The sequence below is a fragment of the Caloenas nicobarica genome, chromosome 1 (assembly GCF_036013445.1).
Source record: "Caloenas nicobarica isolate bCalNic1 chromosome 1, bCalNic1.hap1, whole genome shotgun sequence".
NCBI classification, from domain to species: Eukaryota; Metazoa; Chordata; class Aves; order Columbiformes; family Columbidae; genus Caloenas; species Caloenas nicobarica.
Window position 1 is genome coordinate 197677649 of NC_088245.1, and position 20928 is coordinate 197698576.

The 20928-nt window shown below is 39.4% G+C and overlaps 1 protein-coding gene across 1 annotated transcript in view; it reads right to left on the reverse strand.

Moving 5' to 3' along the window:
- The window catches only part of DDX10 (DEAD-box helicase 10), a 181244-nt gene that overhangs the window by 45518 nt on the left and 114798 nt on the right, over window positions 1–20928 (reverse strand). Inside the window, exon 16 of the mRNA XM_065642296.1 lies at window positions 12572–12628. Coding sequence (XP_065498368.1) covers window positions 12572–12628 — 57 coding nt within the window. The remainder of the gene's footprint in view (window positions 1–12571; window positions 12629–20928) is intronic.

A 20928-nucleotide genomic window follows, 5' to 3' on the forward strand; every position in this document is an offset into this window, starting at 1 on the left:
ATCACATTCCCTTGCCCACACACAATTTCTCTTGCTGAAAATTTCAAAGCTTTGGCAGACTGTCCAACAAGAATGAACAGAGGAGCGCAATATACGTGGCTAAACCAAGTCTAGTCCTATTACATGCTGCCGACTTATTTTTTAAAACCAATCTTTGTGACATCCATTTGAAAAACTGATTTTGTTACGATCATACATTAAGGGAGTACTTCATAAAACTGCTATGTTGCTATCCATATAATGACACATAGAAAAATCAAGTAGGAAATAGGATTAGAAATGCTCTTTTAGCTTTTCATCAAGATTTTTCTCCTTGCTGACAAATGGTTAACCTACCTTTCTATCAGTACTAACTGTTTTGCATAACTGCTTACAAGGCAATTTTACTTATTTATAAGTATTTTCCACAAAGCAAGGGGGAGGTCGGTGTCAATGTACTCTGGAAGTGCAGTCACTCATTTTTTGAAATATGGGACTGGTTTTTCTCTCATGTTACAAGCACCATGGCACTCACACTAGTCTGAATGGTCAGTTGACTATATTTGATATTTACCTTCATACGGGCAATGGTTGGAAAGTTCTGCACAAGAGAAGTCCTGAACAAGTACAAAAACCCTGTAACTACAAGGTCCCTTTCCCAGCTGTTGTTGGGAAAACAATGTGAGAACAAAAATATCTCAGATTATTATAGATACAGTTCAATTCTCTAGCAGTAATTTAGAAAATATCACATGGGAAAACACTCATTTCTCCCTTCCTCATTAAAATGGAAGTTTGAAGACAAGGGAAAAATCAAGTACCCAACAAAAAGGGAAGAAATTGCACAAATACAAAAGAGGCAAGGAGATTGCAGGCAAATACCCTGCAAACAGCAAGGCAGGCTGTGATTATCTATGAAAGAGAAATCACCGCTAACATCTGGGCATCTAAGGAGTTACCACAAAGCAAATCTATTTCCAGATCTTGGGGAATTTCAGGCACCATGAGAAAGGATGGGCAGGAACGGCACAACACACTCTTGCAGGGCCTGTGTGTGCAGTTCATCGTGTGCACAGTCACCTCAACTGCACATTAACTCACATACAAGTCACAATTCTCAGCCGTAACAACAGAGCAAACTGCACTTCGCAATGATAACAAGGATAGAAATGGTACTAAGGAAATTAAAGAACCAAGCTGAGAAGCCCAATCTCAAATGTTTGGCAAACAAAGCATTTGCGAACCAGTGATTTCTGGCCTTCAATGAGCAGTTCTGACGCACAAGCATAAGCTTTGAGAACAGCACCCTGCTGTTCCATGTTCTCCGTGTCCAGCTTCATGCACATCCTGCCAGTTTTGAATGGTACCTACACAGGGTGGGGAGAAGGAAACTGAGCTCCAGCCTTTCTTTGGACCAAATCCACACTGTGCCACTGCAGCATAAGCTTGGTTTCAGAAAGAACTGTATGGGGGGGCTTTTCCCTATGAAAAATAAAGAGCTGTACTTTCTTACTTCAATCAGTTAGGAAATGTCTTGGTATCTCCCCTCACTTGTCATCTATTAATATCAGGCTTTTTTGAATTTTTCTTCATGTTTTCTGGACCTCTGTCTAGCACATCCTTCCTGAGCTGAGAGGGACCAGAACACCACTTGGTTCCACAACTGCACTGAGGCTCCCTAGATTGACACCTCCCAGAAAAAACTTAAAAAAATAAACCAAACAAACGTGTCAGGTGAGTCCATGCTACTTCTAGCAGAGTTTAAAGGACAATTTACATATCACAATTTCTAGCCCAGAAAAGAACTCGGGTTTCCTGATCCAACTCCTCTTCACAAAATAAACGTTAACGAAGAAATAAACCTGAGTATTCTGGGAAATACAGACAAAAGATATGACGTTTAAAAAATAATTTTAAAAAATCAGTAAGTGCTAGAGATAAGGATGTTAGGAACAGTCTAGCTCACAGTTTATGCATACTTGTTGTTTCCCAAAGGATTTTTAATCCATTTACCTAACAGACGGCACTCACACCATAAGCAAATTAAAACACAAGCTGGAAAATGTACAGTCTCCTCCACTCGTTACTACACACTGAGTAAACTCGGAGTTGAGGATCTGTCTCAGCTGGAAGTGCAGGCAAGCAGACAGGGAGAAGCACAGTCACCTCGCTTGATCTGCATCACTATATTTATACAGCAAGGGACAAGCACCAACAACTTCAATTCTGGTTTTTCTTAGCTTACAAGTAATTAGTTTTGAACCCTTACTGATGTTCTTTTACTAAAAGGTTTGTTGTGAGAAGATAAACATGTGGATGGAGTAACAGACTGAACCTCTTCCACCTCTCTGTACGATGAAAGAACAGTCGGACTGGAAAAATCAACATTCATCCAGCAGTACCAGAACTCCTCAGCCCAGAAAAATATAACCAGTATATATTTATTTGAAATAATATCAGGAAAGAAGAAAGAATACAGGAAGAAAACAAAACAAACACACACAAAACTTTTCCCTAAAAATACTAAGCACATTTCCTAAGGCTTTGCTCCCAGATGATGCTATTACCTTTCTTCCTGCTGTTCCCCACTGCTTCTGCTCTGAGTTTCCATGAGGCAGAAGGTAACCAAACAGAAGCAGTAGCAGCTCGGATTTAGCTCCAGAAGAAACACAAAAGGGGATGAGGGAACAGCAAGAGATAAGAAACCTGGAAATGCTCAAAATTCGTAGATGCCCAGAGAAAAAAAAAGTGAAGAGAGAAAGAAAAGATTAAATGGAGGAAAAATAGAAAATAAAAAATGTGCATTGCCTTAGGGAAAAAAACACAAACAAAACAACTTGAAGGAGACCTGGAGTCAACACAGGAAGACAGAGGTCATGACTGACTCCTCCAAATAGAAGGCAGTGCTCCATTTGGGGAAGTACAGGAATTACCAGACTCCCCGTGCAGCCTGTTAAATAACCATATGAGTTAGGTATTAGTTTGGCATTTCCTAATTAACAAACTGGTTTATCAAGGTAGTGTTAAAGAACAGAAAACCTATTAAAAGCACTGCACGCTGTAGTAAAACATGGGATACTGCACTACTTCTGATCTAGTACCTCTGGCAAAGGGGGACTTTGACAAAACACCAAATCTTTAAAACCTGTCTGGGAAAAAAATACATATTGAGGGAGACAGTAAGAACTTTTTCCTTTTCTTTTAATGCTCACGTAAGATTAAGCATAAAGCAGCTGGAATCCTGGTGACTGCATGACCCTGGCCTATTCTGAAAACAGCCGTGAGAAGAATTTTAAAATGTTGGCAACTGCAGCATTATCAGACAGAACACAGATAATGGTTTTCTGATTGCACAAATCAATTTTCATCACTAGTAGCAATTACGACTGCTGAGAGTGGCTATAGCAGACTACGTACAATACTGCTAGCAATACATTCCAAGAATATAAACACAGAGGATGCTGAGAAAACAGAGCTGCTTAATTTAAAACTATCATTCCTTACTGCATGAGGATGTCAGCATCATCAAATCACCTCTGAAAGATTACCCCTGCTCATCAGGCAATTAACTCATTCTTAAGAAGCTCCTGCCTGGGATATGCAGCAAAGTAAGAGTCCCTGCATGTGAAGTCTATAATCTAAGAAAGTTTCAAACACATAAGGAAAGCTGCAAAGTGGCTCAGAGTAACACCAGAAGAAATCGAGACACAAAATAAACAAGTTTGAACAGTCTAATCCAGCTCACTTGTGAAATGTAACCATCTGCATAATACTTACACAGACAGAATTGAGGCATGTGAATACACATCCTTTTCACAAAAGAACAGAAGACGACCTACCAATGCAGAAAGAATTTCCACTCCTAAATAAAAGCTTTGTGCGAAAGCTGCTGCATCCTCAGATCATTACTTCTGGATTGTTTGGCGTTTCCCACATCTTCAGGATTGAGGGGGGAGGCAGAAAAGAGGGTTAAGATCTCCAAAAGTTCATTTTCAGGCTGTTTTACTGTACTGTGATGGTTAAGGCACCAAAGGACAGCGGTGAGTCAAAGAGAACAAGAACACCACACTAATAAAAAACAATTTGATTTGCTGCTCAAAGCATGTATGGAACGGAGCAAACAAGCTTGGTATAAGAGCTTCAGAGGGAGAGAAATTTCAAATACTGGCTACTAGGTACTCTTAACTAGTACCATAGAGCAGATTACAAATGAAGTATCATTGTAATTAACTTAATATAGTGGATCTGTTTACTCAGATGAAAATGCCTAAAAGATGGTTTATAACACTTCAGAACAGCTTTCCCCATCCCCTCTTTTTCTTTTCTTTTTCTCTTTTCCATACTGGTGGATGTGCTGGTTCAGCACTGTCCATTGCCTCTTATTCCTTGGCCAGAGTCAGGCAGGGGCAAAGTGACCATTCGTGTTCTGCTCAGACAGGGACTGTTGAGGAGGGTATCAAATCGGTGGAGGAACTGAAAAAGAAATTTTGGTAGCCCAAAAGAAAAGAAGTTGCTAATTTACATATAAATTCCAAACCACACTGATGTGGTTTGTTATGTTTAAATCGTACACGTGCTACCTTTACAAGAGAGCATATTCAAAAATGAAACGCTTCTATATTGATGGACAGTGATCACAAAGCAAAGCCTGAGTGCTCTCTTCTTCCCCTATTTAAGTTTACAGAGCACAGTGCTATACGGTCAGCATGAAAACATTTAATCAATGCTGAAAACGGAAACCTGAAGCTCAGGTGGAAAGGTCTTTGCCCTTGAATATGTGTTCGTACTTTGCAATGCACAAAGAGTACCTGTCTGGTTTCTTGCAGACCTACTGTTTATATAGATAGAGGTACTGAACTGAAATATGTTGTCTGAATTGATGAAGTGTGTATTCAAATGGAAAAATGTGTATAAACCTGAGCTACTGGGGTTTAATCATTAGCCTCGGAAAGGCATCTGTGCAAGACTAACAGAGCTCTCGTCTTGCTTTCCCTGTGCTCCACCACACTGCCATGTGCAAGGAGGAACCTGGTGGTGGGATCCTGCTCCTAATAGCCACAGAGACAGGCAAAGAGCGAAAATGAAGCAGAACAATATTTAATATACATCCCTTGTTCACAGGCGACACAGACCTGAATCAGCAGCGACTCAAGCGGCCACTCGGTTATTTGCTGATCCCTGTTCGAGAGCCTGAGGAGAACAGTGCCAAAGCACTCCTGAATTCGGCAACTATCAAGAGTTATTCGTAACTACACAATCCACATAAACAAACCCCACATAAGTCAAGAAGAAGAGAGAAATACATATATGCTGGCACATACTTATTTCAATTCGCAATCTTGCGAATTTTGATAGCCTACACATTTAATAAAAAAAAATACTAAGTTCTTTTTTCCCCCAATGCCAAAATATTGTTGACTCTGAAATAGACAAAAATGTTTAGTCTTTAACATGCTGAAAGCTCTGAAGCTCAGCAGTGGAAGCCTAAGATGGCTCCAAAGCTCCTGTGCCAGTGCTACGAAACTTACATGGACATTCTAGAAACAAAAAATTCCCTAAAGAATAATGAATTAAACAGTGTAATCTTCCCACTAGCTACTGGAGAATTTTTTTCAGTATTGTCCTGGAAATTTAAGAAAATAACTTGCAAGCAAGTAAGACAATAACCTTTGTGCTTCCTAACACACCAGAAATCCTGCTCCTCTGCTCTTGCAAATCCGTAACATATTTCATCAAAAGCTCCCCTTGAACTGCAAGCCCAAAAACTAAGAAAACCAAAAAAAGTTTAAAGAATAAAGAAGTTTCCTCTATTTACCATAAATTTGAAAGCAAACACATAACAAAGCACAGGGTATTGGTATGTCAGACACTGTAATGAAGATGCATTTGTGTTGATCCACTGTGGACCCACCTCATCCCCGCAGACCTCCAGAGCACAAGAGGGGACATCTGAGGTCCACAGCCCCTCTCATCTCTGCTTCTGCCGGGATGATGAGGAAATCACCTCAGCGACCAGTAAATCATCAGCTTACTGCGTGCAGAGCAGCTGACTGTCATCACACACCCCATACGATTAAAAATAACAGTTGTGAATAATATACTCACAAAATTCAATTGCTGTGGCAAATTAGTTTAAATGGTCAATCTGATAAATATATTTAAAATCCTCAGTGTGCTGGCGGCTGCAATGAAAAGGTTCACGGAAGCGTGTGTAATTGGCAAGCCAATCCATCAGAATCCTTCCTTGCTACTTGTTCAGGGTTATGACACGGAAATATTGGTTTAATCATATGCATTCTTAATGGCAGAAAAAGCAGGGCTTATTACAGCTTTACTTAAAGCAATTTAACTGTTCTATTAACTGGAATCATCAACATGTTATTTTCAAAGAGTAAATTACATGTAACATTTCCATACAGGCACATAATATGCATTTTCAAATATTAACTTAAATATTGTAGAGTATGTTGATTTTAAAAATATTTCAGAATACAAGTAGCTCAGGATCAGTGGTTTCTTTTATTTTCCATTTAGTAACTTGAACTTGAAATCTGTCTTAAGAAACTCGTTTGAAATTACTAAATTAGCAGGTTAAAATGTTGATATTCCAAATCACTCTGTTTATCCAGAGAAGTTCTCAAGGAAATTCAAAACAACACACACACAAACTTGTAATGAATAAATAAATAGAGCTACTTACAGTTTTCAGTATGTGTACAGAATACAACAGCTAACAGACAAGAGCTACTTCTCAACTAAGGTTAATTAAATTATTTTAAGTAAGAAGTTTGACTTAATTAAGAGGACCTAATTCACATGGTAACTTCATTTGTAAGCTCCCCACACAGGAGATACTGGAAAATTTTGTAGCTGAACAGAAGTATCATTGCTTAATTTTTTGCTTTTCTTTGTGGTTTGCAGAATCAAGAATAATTACTAACGAAGAACAACTTTTAAGTCCTTTGCAACTATCAAACAGCAGTGACAAGAAGTAGCCTGTCCTGAGACTGTATAAGGACAACATAATCCTCTCCTGAGGTCTTCTATGAACAAAATAAACTCTAGAATCTCCACATCCCCCAGACCACCAGAAGGATCTAGGCCTGGACCCCTACTCCAGCTCCAGAAATCACAGGGAGCTAAAGCAACAACTCCTCAACACCATCCACGAGAGGGTCATGAGAGGTGATCCAGAACCAAAGCACCTTCACCATTAACCATCAGTACGCTGGGCACCCTTGAGACTTTCCCAAGAATACTTAGTGACCAAAGGGATTTGGAACCTGCATGCACAGGAGACATGGACCAAATTCCTCCCCCACTCCTGTAAACCCCTTTCCACACTGAAATTACTGTTCACAACCACACCAAATCTAGAGCCTCCAGCCTAAACAGCAGGTCCTGGGTTAGATCTCCAGGAAAAGAAAAGTCAAGGCAGAAGCAGAGCTGGCAGGTAACAGAAGTCAGTTCCAGTATCCACAGGAACAATACACACGGTGGATGCAGAATTTTCATCATATTTCTCCCAGTGGATTATCAGCAATAGCTACCCAAGAGTTCTGACTCCATCTCTTTCTTGTTTGAATTTTGCCACACAGTACAAAGATTTCTTGAACTACATTCAGCACACGTATCTCAAAGCCCATGGAGGGTACTACAGATTAAAAGAAAATGGTGTTTCTAAGTATTTTTCTGGTTAAAATCTCAACAGAGCCTGGCACAAGGTGCACAAAACAGAATGCTATGTTGAGGATTATACCTTGCAGTGATGTGATACAGGCATATACAAATGCCTGAATCTATCATATCTTTAAGCATGTGCCTCCTGCTCAACCAGGTGTATTTTGTACATGAGCTCATGTAAATCCCTCCATACCAGAGTAGAAAGATTCCTAACTTCATTGTGACTCCGTGAAAATCTTAAAATATATATATAAAGTATATCAAGTATATATTTTGTAAAATATGTAAAATCTCATACACAAGTATTAATTCCTCTGGGAATAGCAAAATATGTCGGGGAGAGGGCAGGGGAGGAAGAGAGGACATGAGAAAAGCTAAAGCATGCTTATTATCTTGCTGCTGCTGTTGATCTTTTAATGCTGTACAATCATTCAGCAAGAATTCATTCCTATGAAGAAGCGCCCCTGACAATTGAGTGCTTGGATCTCTCTCAGAAGAGGTCAGTTTTCCAGCCTGATAACAATCCCCATCCTCAACTTCATTTGAATCATTTGTCTTCTTCATTCTTTTCTAAAACAGAAAAACCCTCTCACTAAGGAGTATGCATTCAAGCTGGATTTCCCTAGGTTTTCAGCAGGTTACACTTTTCTTACGGACCTTGGATAAACAGCCTCTGGTCTGCCCATCGGCCCTCTTTCAGGTTTTTCTGTTTTGCTTTGGGCGCCAGCATGGTATATCTGCTATAGGACTGCCAATGACTGAACTGATGCACCAAACTGTCATGGCTGAGCAACTTTTAGCTACAGGCACTGCTCACAGATGCTGTCTGAACTATTTCTAGCAGATACCGATGCCTTCTTTTAGGGGCTAGCTATAATTTCTTGCATGATGTGGGGAGCCAATGGCTGAGGAACACAAAGCACGTCAGTGCTGGGGCAGGAGACAGCACCTTGTCCTGACTTCTGCTCTGCTCCCCCACCTTGACCCACAGACCTCTTCAGCTGCTCCTGGAAAACGCCTTTCCTCCAAATATAATTTTCTTTAAAAGAAACCAAAACCTTCCCTACTTCATCATTTTTAACACATCAGTACTACTCTAAGGCATCAGGGCAGCAAAACATTAAACTCAATAAAGGAAAAACACAGTCCTGTTTAGCTTCATTGCAGCCAACAGCTGCTTGCAGAGCAAGGACCTTTAAATGCTGGTGGAAACCTGAAATTAAAGTCCTTTATGTATACTAAGAAATCAGTATATGATAGATCACTAGAAGTAAAAGTGCAAAGCGAAGAGCGGAGCACTGCAGGGTGCGGGGATGTCCCGCCTGAGCCCAGGGACGGAATTCAGCATGTACCGCGCGGGGCAGCCCTGCATGTGGCTGCTGCCTCCACGCAATGCTGGACTTCGGCAGCAAAGGACAACACGACTGCCTGATTTACTCTAGACCATCTGCAAGCAGACGGTATCAAAATTTGTTTGAGGTTTCAAGGACTACAATTTTATCAGTACCATGCAAGGACAAAGTATTTGCTTATGTCATCTTAAAACATTGCATTTTTAAATATCCCATCAAATTCTCCTAAACTGGGAGACAATTAAATAAATTATGATTTAAAAAAATCCTTCCAAAACTAAGTTTCTAGTTTTTCTTCAACTGGAATATAAAACTTCTTTTACCTATTTTCACAGCCTTTTGCACTCAAATTTAATTAATGGTCATAAATTCCAAGAAATGCTTTCTGCAAAGCATCCTTTAAGAGCCCTCACTTCTTACCCAGTTTATTTATTCCAAGGTGGGGTCAATAACGCTGCAGCCACCTACTCATCTAATCCTGGGCTTCAGCACATTGAGCAGAAGGTGCCAGAACCGGGTTGTTCGGTCCCAGGTATAGGGAGCAAAACCTTCCCCGCGATTGCCCCTGTGGCACCAGAAAAAAGAGCAGGAGGCCCATTTCTCCTGTGATCTTTCCTTTTTGTTGGCACACGGACAAAAAACTGCACTCACACAAGGCATTAAAATTTCGAAAGGAAAAACAACAACAACAACAAAATCTTAAAATGGAGATATTAATCCTCCTCCCCAAAACAACATGCGGGTATAAAACTGAAGGAAAGCTTTTATTAAAAAGGGTAGGCCATGAGTTAAAAAATTATAGGTAAATGAAAAATGTCAAGAAGTCAAGATTCCTGGCACAGGAAAGCGATGAACATGTACAGGACAGAGAAATGCTAAAAATAAAGAGTATCGCAATTGAAGAATATAAAATTAAATTAAGACTAAGATTTAATACCACAAGTGTATGGTTTAAAGGGTGAAAATAAACAAACTGTAATTCATAACGTTTTAGTTCCAAATAAATTCATTTTTCATTTTGAAAAAACAACCAGCACACATTAAGAATAATGTGCCAGGCCCTGTCCAGTCAGCAACAGGACACAACCAACAACAGGACTACAGGAATTACACTGAAGCAGAGATGCAAGAGTCACATTTGATGAATTATTATTTGATGTTTAGAATAGGAAAGTAAATTGCCGTTTTGGTCATGTCAGACCCAGCGGGCTGCGTACTAGTGAAAGATGATAAATAATATTCTGTAACCCAAGGAGTTTATAATGTGAGAGAGACACAGTTAATAAAACAAGGTGAAAAAAGCAGGTAGACGAGAAACAAGAAATATGACCACAGCTGCTTTGAAGTGACTGGCTGCTCATAACTGCTGATCTAGCTGTTGACTCCAGCTGCTAAACAGCATTAATATAGCTAAAAATACCTTTTGTGGTTTTTTGGTTCTCCTTACTGCTTTCCCTTTTAAGAAAATGCTATTAATTGCCAAAGGAGTTATGTGTGGCAGAATAAATGGTTCACAAGCTATATTTGGAAAACACTAGTAAAAATGTGAATGTTTTTGAACTCATGATTAAAGCAGCATATATTTTCTAAACCAGTTTCTGTTTCAATAGTTTGTGTTTTGCTGTTTCCTTTGTTTTTTCCCCCTGGGTGTCTCCTAGGAGCTGCTTGAGTCATATCCCACACAGACTACAGAGCGCTTCAGCTACTGTGGCTTCATCTCTAGGATCCTGTGAAGCAGGGAGTGTTTTTAATTAATTCCTCAGACACCCAGCAGACGGAAACCGCCACCTTTATCTACCGTCCGCTGCACCCTTCCACATCCAGGCTCCACGTTGGCGGCCTTTCCCAGCAGAACCATTTCCCCCACAAATGAGCCCCACTGAAAATGACAGGGCTCGGGCTGCACGGTTGTGGCAAAAATAGGTTCTAAACAAGAAAAAAGCCCAAAAGTTTTCATTGAGGAGACACGTCAGCTCCTTAGGCTTGCACCTTCTTGCACAGAGCGAGCTAAGCCTTTCAGGAATAAAATTAAGTCAAAGGAATAGCAGGTTTGCAGCTGGTACTCTCACAGAAAGGACACAGGAATCTCACACTAGACCAGGACTAGTAAATCAGCTTTCCAAGCCAAGTGTTGCACAGAAGAGAAGCAGAGATGCATCAAATTGCAGCTTTATCTTGCACAGTTTTGGGGGCAAGGCTCCACATTTAACCCACACCCACGGACAGACACACACCACACAGACGGATCATTCCTCAACAGATACCAGCTTCATTTGTTTTCCAGCAGGACACAGAGATTCATCTGCTTGGCAAATAACAGGACAGGAGAAGTACATCAGCAAGCAGATCCTTTTGAAAGGAATGGGTTTATCTATCTGGCGGCTGAATAATATGGCATTGGGGGGTTTTATTCCTTAAAAAGAGGCAAAATTAGCAAGCGGCATTTACAAATGCAATACAGCCTGATTTGATCAGTGTTTTCTCCCTATATCAAGCTATTTGCCAATCATTCATTCCATAATTTTCCTAAAATGCTTGCCCAATACATTAAAAAGTATGCATCTCTATACATTCAATTACATGCAGAAAATTTCTATTGCTTGATTGGGGAGTCACGATGCCAATAGCTCTCATAGCTCGCCATCTCTAAAGACAGAATAATACTTAATACTTAGTATAACTAGGCTTTTCATCTTAAACTGTAATTACTTTCCACTTCAGAACTACAGAATTAAGTACCTTCCTATACTCAAGCCTCCCAGCACATGGTGAGCTTGCAAAAATCGGACACAGAACATTATTGATTTTCTCAACAGAGTAAGATACTTGCCAACTGCCAGGAACAAACCGTAACTATTCATGTGTAGCATAAGGAGATGCAGCGTGAGAAATGACACACATTACTCCGTCCATATTCTGGAAAATCATTGCAGCCGAATGAAATCTCGGTTTATCACAAACAAAGCAATAATGAAAACTAGAACAGCCGCTAGGAAATCAGTAACGTACATATAAAGAAAAGGATTCAAAGGTTTTAATAGTGGGTATAACATGGGGAAGGAATACACTTTAATGTAAATACTTGCTGTTTAAAGAAAAGGTTCAGCAGAAACAGGTTTAAATGAGATTTGGAAAAAAAAAAAAAACAACACACCAACCACACACACCCACAGCTTACTGTCTGCAAGTTATAAGCATGACCAAGTATTCAGAGAAGAAAAAAATGGCATCAGCACCACAGCTGAAATTACAACTAACTTGATATACAGAATAAAGAGGCTGCAATTACAAAAGGCTTCCATACATTTTGTGTATATATATATATATATATACACACACACACACACATATTCAGTATCATTGCTTTCTCCGTATCCTTCCACAGCAAGTCATTATAACCACATCAGAGCAAGGGAGTATGAAAAGGCAAGCAAACAGAAAATGCCTTTAAAGAGTCATTAATCACAACATTGTTTATTAAAGAAAGGAATGAAATAATTAAAAAACAGTTTCAAACCCACAATAAGTAGCTTGATCAAAACAACAAAACCCCTTACCTTTGCGTTCGCATTCCTGGCTTCTCTCCTTGCTGCTTTTTCTTTTAGCCTTTTCTCCTAAAACAAACAAGATGGACAATTTTAAACAAAACTCCTGGGTTTTTCATTCTTTCAATATTTTAAGATTAAAGTTGAGCCACCTAGATGTTTTTAATGCACACATGCCATACTGGTGGTATTCACCCTACATGCTACTGATGAAAAACGATAAATAAAAAGATCTGATTGAGATATTATTCATTCTTCTTGCTCTTAAAGGAAACAAAACTACAAGAATGATTCAAACTCACATTTTATCTTCAACGAGACTTGTTACTCTTAAAGGAATGATGCAGCTAAGTATTTTGACAAAATTAGCATTTGTCTCTAAAACAACGTAGTTAAAATGGCACTGAGAGATCCAACTTTTCTCCTTTCTCAGTAGCTTAATATGAAATCCAATCCATTTAACAAACTAAAATGATGATTTTCCCAACTTCAGAATTGCTAAAGCAACTGGGGAGTGTAAGCTAAAATGTATTTTCCCTGGCTTTCCTACTTCCATTATTAACAAACACTCTACAATAGCATTTGCTCAGTAATTGCATCAGTTCAGAAACCGTAACATTAAATTTCCTCCACCAAAGGGATTCTGCTATGGAAAAATGAGCAAAATGCAATGATAACATTTATTCAAAGCTGCCCACCAAATTTCTGAACATACAAAAGCGTTCAAGACATTTAATTCAATTGGCATTTATTGGCTGCTTTGTTGTTGTTTTTGTTCTTATTGAGATTGCTTTATTTTTAAACCAACTGAAGGATTATATCAAATTTAGACTTCGTCAGGTCCTTGCAGTTGAACATCTTTTAAATTTTTCCAATTCCCTGAGGTAAGGACAGACATTCAGGTGAGGGCACGTCCCTTAGAAAAGCACACCACTCAGCACATTTAGCACCAAGTCCACAAAAAAGGGGACATGAACATCAGTCCAGATGCGACAGCTCAGCACAGAGAAGGCTGAAGACCTGACATATTTCAGCTCACTTGTGGGAGTAACAAGAAAGCTCCAGCTCCAGCAGTCCTGGTGCTATATCATCACAATACTACCAAAGCATATTGGTAGGTACCACACAAAGTTGTTTGGAAAAGCATTGTGCTTGGGTGCAGACCTGGGCAAAGGAGAACACAGCTGCCAATATTTTCAAAATTGGTGTCTAAATTCAGTTTATTTTGAGCTATTTGTCTGTGACGTGCCACCTTCTCTTCCCCCCATTGCCCAAACTGCAGAGGCGTTAGCTTACTTTCAGCCTCTCTGAGTAAGGCAATCTCTTCTCTCCAAATCAAAACTAAACAGATAGAGTTCACCCCCCAATGAAAGACAAGGATAAAACTGCATGAGGCCTGTGTCTCTCTGCTTTATACAGTTCTCCAATGCTGTGTACACAGTTGTCTGGTACAAACACCTCAATGCACTCAGAGCTACATACATGCCAGAGCCTTCAATGCATGCTATGAAACAAAAACACCCCACCACTGTAGAAAGATACAACACAGCCTTCTTATTATTGCAAGCTTGCAATAAAGTAAGAAACGTCAATAAAAATAATAATTGCATTTAAGGCAACAAGGGCATCATATGGTGCAGAAGAAGCCACAGGACCAAGTACTGCCTGGTACAGACAGAGGCAGCCTACTGTCCAACAAGCTAGACCCAAGCACCATGACCTCACGGTCATCCACGTTATGATTCCTTCTCTTCCAAGTCAAATTTGTATTAATTTCTGATCATTTCTAATTATGCTTCTCTAAAGATTTTACTTGTTTTACATTTTCACCCACTCTGTTTTTAAATGGTTTAGTTGTGCATTCTTTACTCTTTGGGGTCACCATCAGGGTTCTCTCATTTTTCTGCTAAAACTGTGATCCTTTTCAAACTTTACTCCTGAAAAAGTGAACAGAGCTAGAAAGTAAAACAGCAGATATTACAAAGCAGGATAAAGCAGCTTTTAAATTGGATAGTCCAGAAGATTTTAGACAGAAAAATCCTATGGTATATGAAAAGACAGTGTCTTAATTACAGCCACAGGCTTAAGCCAATCTAGCAGCAGTCCAAATTCCTGCTCAAGGGATTTACAACAGAAACTGAAAAGACAGCTATGAAAGCAGGAGATTGACATAATGCCATAGAAGAGGAGTATGCCAGACGGCATAATATATGTGTCTAAGGAATGGTAAAGACACAAAAAGATTCTGAAGTTAATAGGTACTGAGACTGAAATCAGGAGTACAAAAGAAAAACAAGACAGAGAAGCCATCAAGAGAATATGGTGTCAAGAGTTTTTGTTGTTTTGATTTTGTTTTGTTGTTTTTTTGTATTGGGGGGGAAGAGTGAGTATTTAGTTACTCGTCAATGAAAAACAAAAGCACATTTTGGATAGGGTGCATCTACATTGGCACTGAGCTGGAGTTAGGAGTGCGTTTCAGAAGCCCATGTCCAAACCTGGCCCACATCTGCTGTGTTTCACACCACAGGGGACTCCTCAGGAGCACAGGTAACATGCTCCAGCCAACACAGGGCATTCGCAGGCTCACAGGATCATTCTGACTGGGAGGAACCTCAGGGGGTCTCTGGTCCAACCTCCTGCTCACAGCAGGTTGGTTCTGAGGTCAGCACAGGGCCTCATCCAGCTGGATCAAAATCCCAAAGTTGGAGACTGAACAACATCTCAGGTAGCCTGTGCCACCACTTGACTGCCCTCACACAGAAAAAGTTTCCCTGATACCCATGCTGAACTTCTTGTTTCAACTTACGGCCATCATCTCTTGCCCTCTCCCTCTGCACTGCTGTGAAGAGCCCATCTCCAGCTCCATCTCGTCCATGACCTCTCTGTAGGCACTGGGCACGGCTGCCAGGTCCCCCGAAGCCACCGCTGCTCCAGGCTGACCTGCAGCTCCCCAGCCTTTCCTCGCAGGGCCACCATCTGAGTGGCCTCAGCTGAGCTCACTCTCGTTTGTCAATGCCCTCCTGTACTGGGGCTACTGGTGGCGTGTGGGATGTCATGAATAACGAAGAGAGGAACAACTTCCCCCAGAGTGATTCGGTTCAAAGCATCAGATAAAGAGCTAATCCAGCATAATCCCCCCATGACGCAGCGTGCAAACCAGCTCTCAGCAGCAACTGTCTTACTCTGCAGTCTTGCTCTTATTGGGCTATTTCACTTGTTAATGCCAGATTAGCACTCAGTCTTTAACTTGGGCTTCAATTCCAGAAAACAATCCTATTAAGGCACTGCTTAAATTTATACACAGCTTCAAGCACGTGTAAGTACAGACAGTGTGCTGAGCAAATGCTTAAATACTTTTCCCCAGTCAGGACCTTATTTCCTATTACCTAGAGGACAACTGTATATTCTACTGTGCCAAGGTAATATCCCCACATAATAAAGACAGCCTTTCATGTGACTGCATAAAACCCAGAAATTAACTACCTTGCCTTAGGTTACAATGAAATGCTACAGTACAGCCAGAAACACAGATCTCCAAAGACCGGGATGAGTATTTTAACTCCGATGGCACTCATTCTCACACTGCTACTGCTAAGAAGAAATATGGGCCCAGGCAGAACACACATGGACAACGTACTATAAGACAGCTGTAAAAAGTAATCAAATGAGGCCAAATTGAACCAGTCAAACAGTTTTATATTAATTTATTTCATGTCAGATTCTGTTTATCTATGGATAAGCCTGTAACTATCTGTAATTACTAAACTGTCCAGCGTTAGTTTTCACACACAGAGAGGAAAAAAAACACAAACCACACAACACCAAACAAAAAACCAGAAAAGTCTGGATTTTCTTGGAATATCTAACATGTAACACAATAAGAATGCCAAGTTTATCACTGTTCTGTCAAGCTATAAAGCATCACTTGTAAAAATAACACTTAAGAGATTAAATGGATTTTTCATTTATTTCCATTTACTAGGGCACAAACCCAAAAATATTATGTTTCAAGGTATGAATACTTAATTACGTTAGTGGCTGACACCGTGACAGCATAACTTTATAACCCAGCACCACGAGGCTGTCAGATAAAGCCCTAAAACATCACAATCTGATTCATTACTCTCTTATCTACAATAGCAAAGCCAAACATCCATATTTTCTTTTGCAATTATATTGAATAGCTCTCCTTTGCACCCATATAGCACCTTCTTCACAGCTGAAAGATCGAGTCATGTCCTTGCCAGGCTATCAACACTGAGGATGAGAAAGAAGTTTAACCAAAAATCATTGCAATAATTTGTTGCAGCTTAACTCCTAAGAAGGTGCTGCCAACCCCTTTAGACCAAAAATCAAGCAATCTCACCTGAAAGGCAGTAGGCAGAACATTCATTTATCATCCTAAGTCAGCAACATGGTGGATGCAGGTTTTGAACAGAGGCTAAATGCAGATTATCTAGATGTCATTTAAGAATCAGTTTGGATAGATTGAGTGCCCCAGATTCACGGCCTTACGAAACAGGAGAGGTGATGGCATCGATGTGCTTGACTAGCACAACACAAGCTGTAGGACTGAATCAGTCCCACTGCAGTGGTCATACCCTGGTTTAGAAGAATGTTCTATCTAGATTTTAAAACATTTCACTGAAGGACAGTACACCACAATCTTTCAGAACCAGCTGCTCTTACTAGTCACTGCTGTTGCTAGTCTGAGCCTACTTATCTTTGATTTTTAGACCAGTTTGAAGGAACCCTCATTATCAAAGTTTAGGTCCTTACGTAGATACATGCTTACCATGCTTCCTCTTAACTTCCTCATTTGCAACGTGAAGAATATCAGCTCCAGATGTCTCTCAGCATATAGATCTATGTTCCTAAATATTTCAGGGCTAGACATATCTGAGACCTCACCATCTCCCCAACCCTGTCACTTCTGATTGTATATTCAATAATTCTATCAGCCTTTCTGATCCTGTCAGAAAAATATCACTGCAATAGTTCACGTTGAATTGATCAATTGACATCACCCAAATCTTCAAGGTCTATATCTCTAAGGGAAGAGCTCTCTGTCCTAAAATTCTATACTAAATTTCTTCTTCCTAGAAATTTATATTTCTGCCTATCTTAAAACATGGTTCAAGTCCAACTTTGCAATAAAGCTTTCTTCCATGTCACTAAAAAAATCTTTAAATAATACATTTCCCATAGAACAAATCCCACTAGAAACATCTACTTAATCAGAAGCCACTGGTTTGGGATGTTCCAGTTACTGAGATTTTGGTCCATTAAATTTGTGCCGTGGTTATTTTTTATTCAAAACACTTAAGTGAAAGGCCTTGCAGAAATCTCAGTGTATTCCACAGAGGTATTTACAAACCAGATTCTGCTCTGATAAAAATACATAAACACACGCAGTTCACTACACATCTACTTTCCACAAAACCACAGTGGCGAGCATCATATTCCTTCCATTTGGCTCTTCATTAATGCTATTACACAGCTCAGAGACCTTCTTGATCAGCTTAGCCTGCAAATTAGCTTTTTTTTTTTCCTCCCGAATTACACATCTAGTTAACAAGTACGGTTAACAATCTCGGTAATCACATGGGTGAAAATTTTTAGTCATCATCATGTAATGTGGCTAAATCATTTGGCCTTCAACAAAACAAAGAAATGTTACAGTTATTGAAACCTCTACCTTTCCTGCACTAGAGCCGACAACAGAACCACCTCTGCCTGACCAGGAGCCAAAGCGGTGGGTAAAGCGGCTCCTAACACGCGGAAAAGCTACTCGCCATTGCTTACCCTGGAGTTAAGAAGTCTGCCGCTGCCTTCTTTTCACACTCAGATTTCCTCTTTCTTTCACTGCTGGGTTTTGAAACAAAAAAATTATACCACTTTCACTTCTCCTCAAGGCTCCAATACACTTATTAAAAAGAAATATTCTAATATTTACATTTCATGTTCTCAAGTTGAGATTAAAAAAACAAAACAAAACAAAACATAATAGTAGCATAGCAGCTCTCTCTAGTTGGTGAGGTTAGGAATATGTGAAAGATGCATGTATAGACAGTTTAAAAGCCAAGTTTTTAGTCATAAAAAAGCAGATCCAGCAATTTTGAAAGCTGGAAGTTGTTCTCTGCTACACCCTCCACGCCCCCACTCTCCCTTCGACTCTCTTCTTTCCATAATTAAGAGTTCATTTTACTTTGTCCAGAGGGTTAACTGCAATATTAAAAAAATACAGGGTTTACTGCCATGTACTATTAACAGCTTTATTTCATACAGTCATTTTTCTTTCAGCTTATTAATTTGTAAAATATCTGTACAATAAAAGTCTCCTTTCATTCTCTTAAGGAATTCGTACACAGGTCATAACCGCGCAGACTTATATTAAACCAATTCCTTTAATTGGTGATATACAGCAGTTTTACCAGCCTGAAATTTCACTGACCTCTTCTATTTGCTTACCTAAAGGCAAGAAATAGTTTTAATCAATATAACTAATTAATCTCATGGCCTATTTAGCCGTGAGAGCCTTAAAAAAGCCTATGGCAAACCTATTTCCTGTAAAAACTCCATGTTCATCTGAGTCATCTGAAGTCTTTTTATTTAAATGCTCATAACTCCCACAGGTTTTGATCAAAGATTTTAATGCTGAGTTTTTAGTAACTGATTTTTTACATACTGATGCTGTGATTTGGAGCTACCAACCTGTTCCATTTAACAGCTGAGGTAGTGGTCTACCACACAACAGATCTTAGAGGCGGCCAAGTTTTGGAACAAATCACTCTGTTGCCTGGAAAAATCTGTCATTTGCAAATTAGTCTTAGTTGATATCAGTACCTGATACAATTTCTCAGTATTTTACTACCTCTCGTTATTTTAGTGGAACACAGTTAAGGACAGTCAGCTGTGCTGCATAAAATGCACAAGCAGCTGTTCTGAAGTTCACAACATCCCTCATACACCAGCCTCATCATATTCAAGAACTGGTTTCCACCCAAATCCTAAAGCACAAGTGTACTCTGAAAAGTGACTTAATAAATGGCATTGTGGTACCCCACACATTGTCTAACCTCAGATTTCACACCAGGTCTGTGCTGCTTACATGAAAAATACGCTTTATTATTATTATTTTTAACTGCTCAGCTGGCAAGCAACTTGGTATCTGAAAATCCGGTTCTAATAAATGGGCACCAGCCCATAAAGCAAGTTTACTAACTTGTAGCTGCACAATCAGCACATACGTGAGCCAGCACAGAATCGAACTGTGCCCTTGTCTATGGTGCTTTTGCTCTGCACAGGTGGATGGAAGATAAAACGGAATTACTGAGACCTATTTATTAATTACTTAAAAATAAACAGAATGGGCAAGGACCAAATACACGCTGAGTTAGTAAATTCCGTTTCAGCAGTCACTTTTTGGCCACTGCTACATTTTATATCACTATGTAGTTTAATATTTGCCTTGCTATACACATTAGCAAATCATCAACATGCAAGCAATGCTCCAACCACCAAAACAGACCAGCATTCGCAACTGCAAGATAAAACTGAATCAACTTATTAGTATTTCTTTGGTTATTATTTTTTTAAAAATCTGGAAATTAAGTATAAAATTGGTTACTATTAAATAAACAAATCTTAACACCTTAAGGGAAAAAAAAGCAAAAGCTTTCCTATTATTTTGTGTTTGTTTTGTTGTGGTTTTTTTTTTTAAATCTCTTAACATTTGGTTTGAGAAATCTCTTAAATAATCTCTTTAAGCAACAAAGTATATAAACATAACAATGTAAACCTCATCTGTAGAGAAGATGTCAGAGCTGATGTTGACTTTATAAGTAGGAAAACTGAAACACATGGGCTTAGTATGATATATTTAAGACAACATAGGAAAAGCATGGCATCAAAGGCACGTGAAAGACGGCACAGCGACAAAGCACTGCAAAAAGTCTTAGAGGCAGCTGGAAAAAAAGGCATTCTCGTTTAAAAGAAGAAAACACAAACTAGCAGAAACTGACCTTTAAAAGGACACTGTTAGAACAAAACCAACACAGGAAACCAGTGCACAGAACTGAAAATTATTCCCGTCTCATTTAACATCTGAACACACTGAACATGTTGTAAGGATAAAAAAAAAAAATTAAAGCTTTTAAGTACACTGTCTGGTTTAAATGTGTATATTGTCGTGAAAGTGATTTGGGATGCTCATCAACTGAAGAGGAAAGGAACACAAGGTAGGACAAATATATACATGAAATTTGTTTCTCACAAACAGCCATCCAAGATGACATATTAAATCATAGTAATTAAAATACAGAGGCAGTCCAGTAACCACCCTTTTGTCTACAAACGTCATCTGAGCC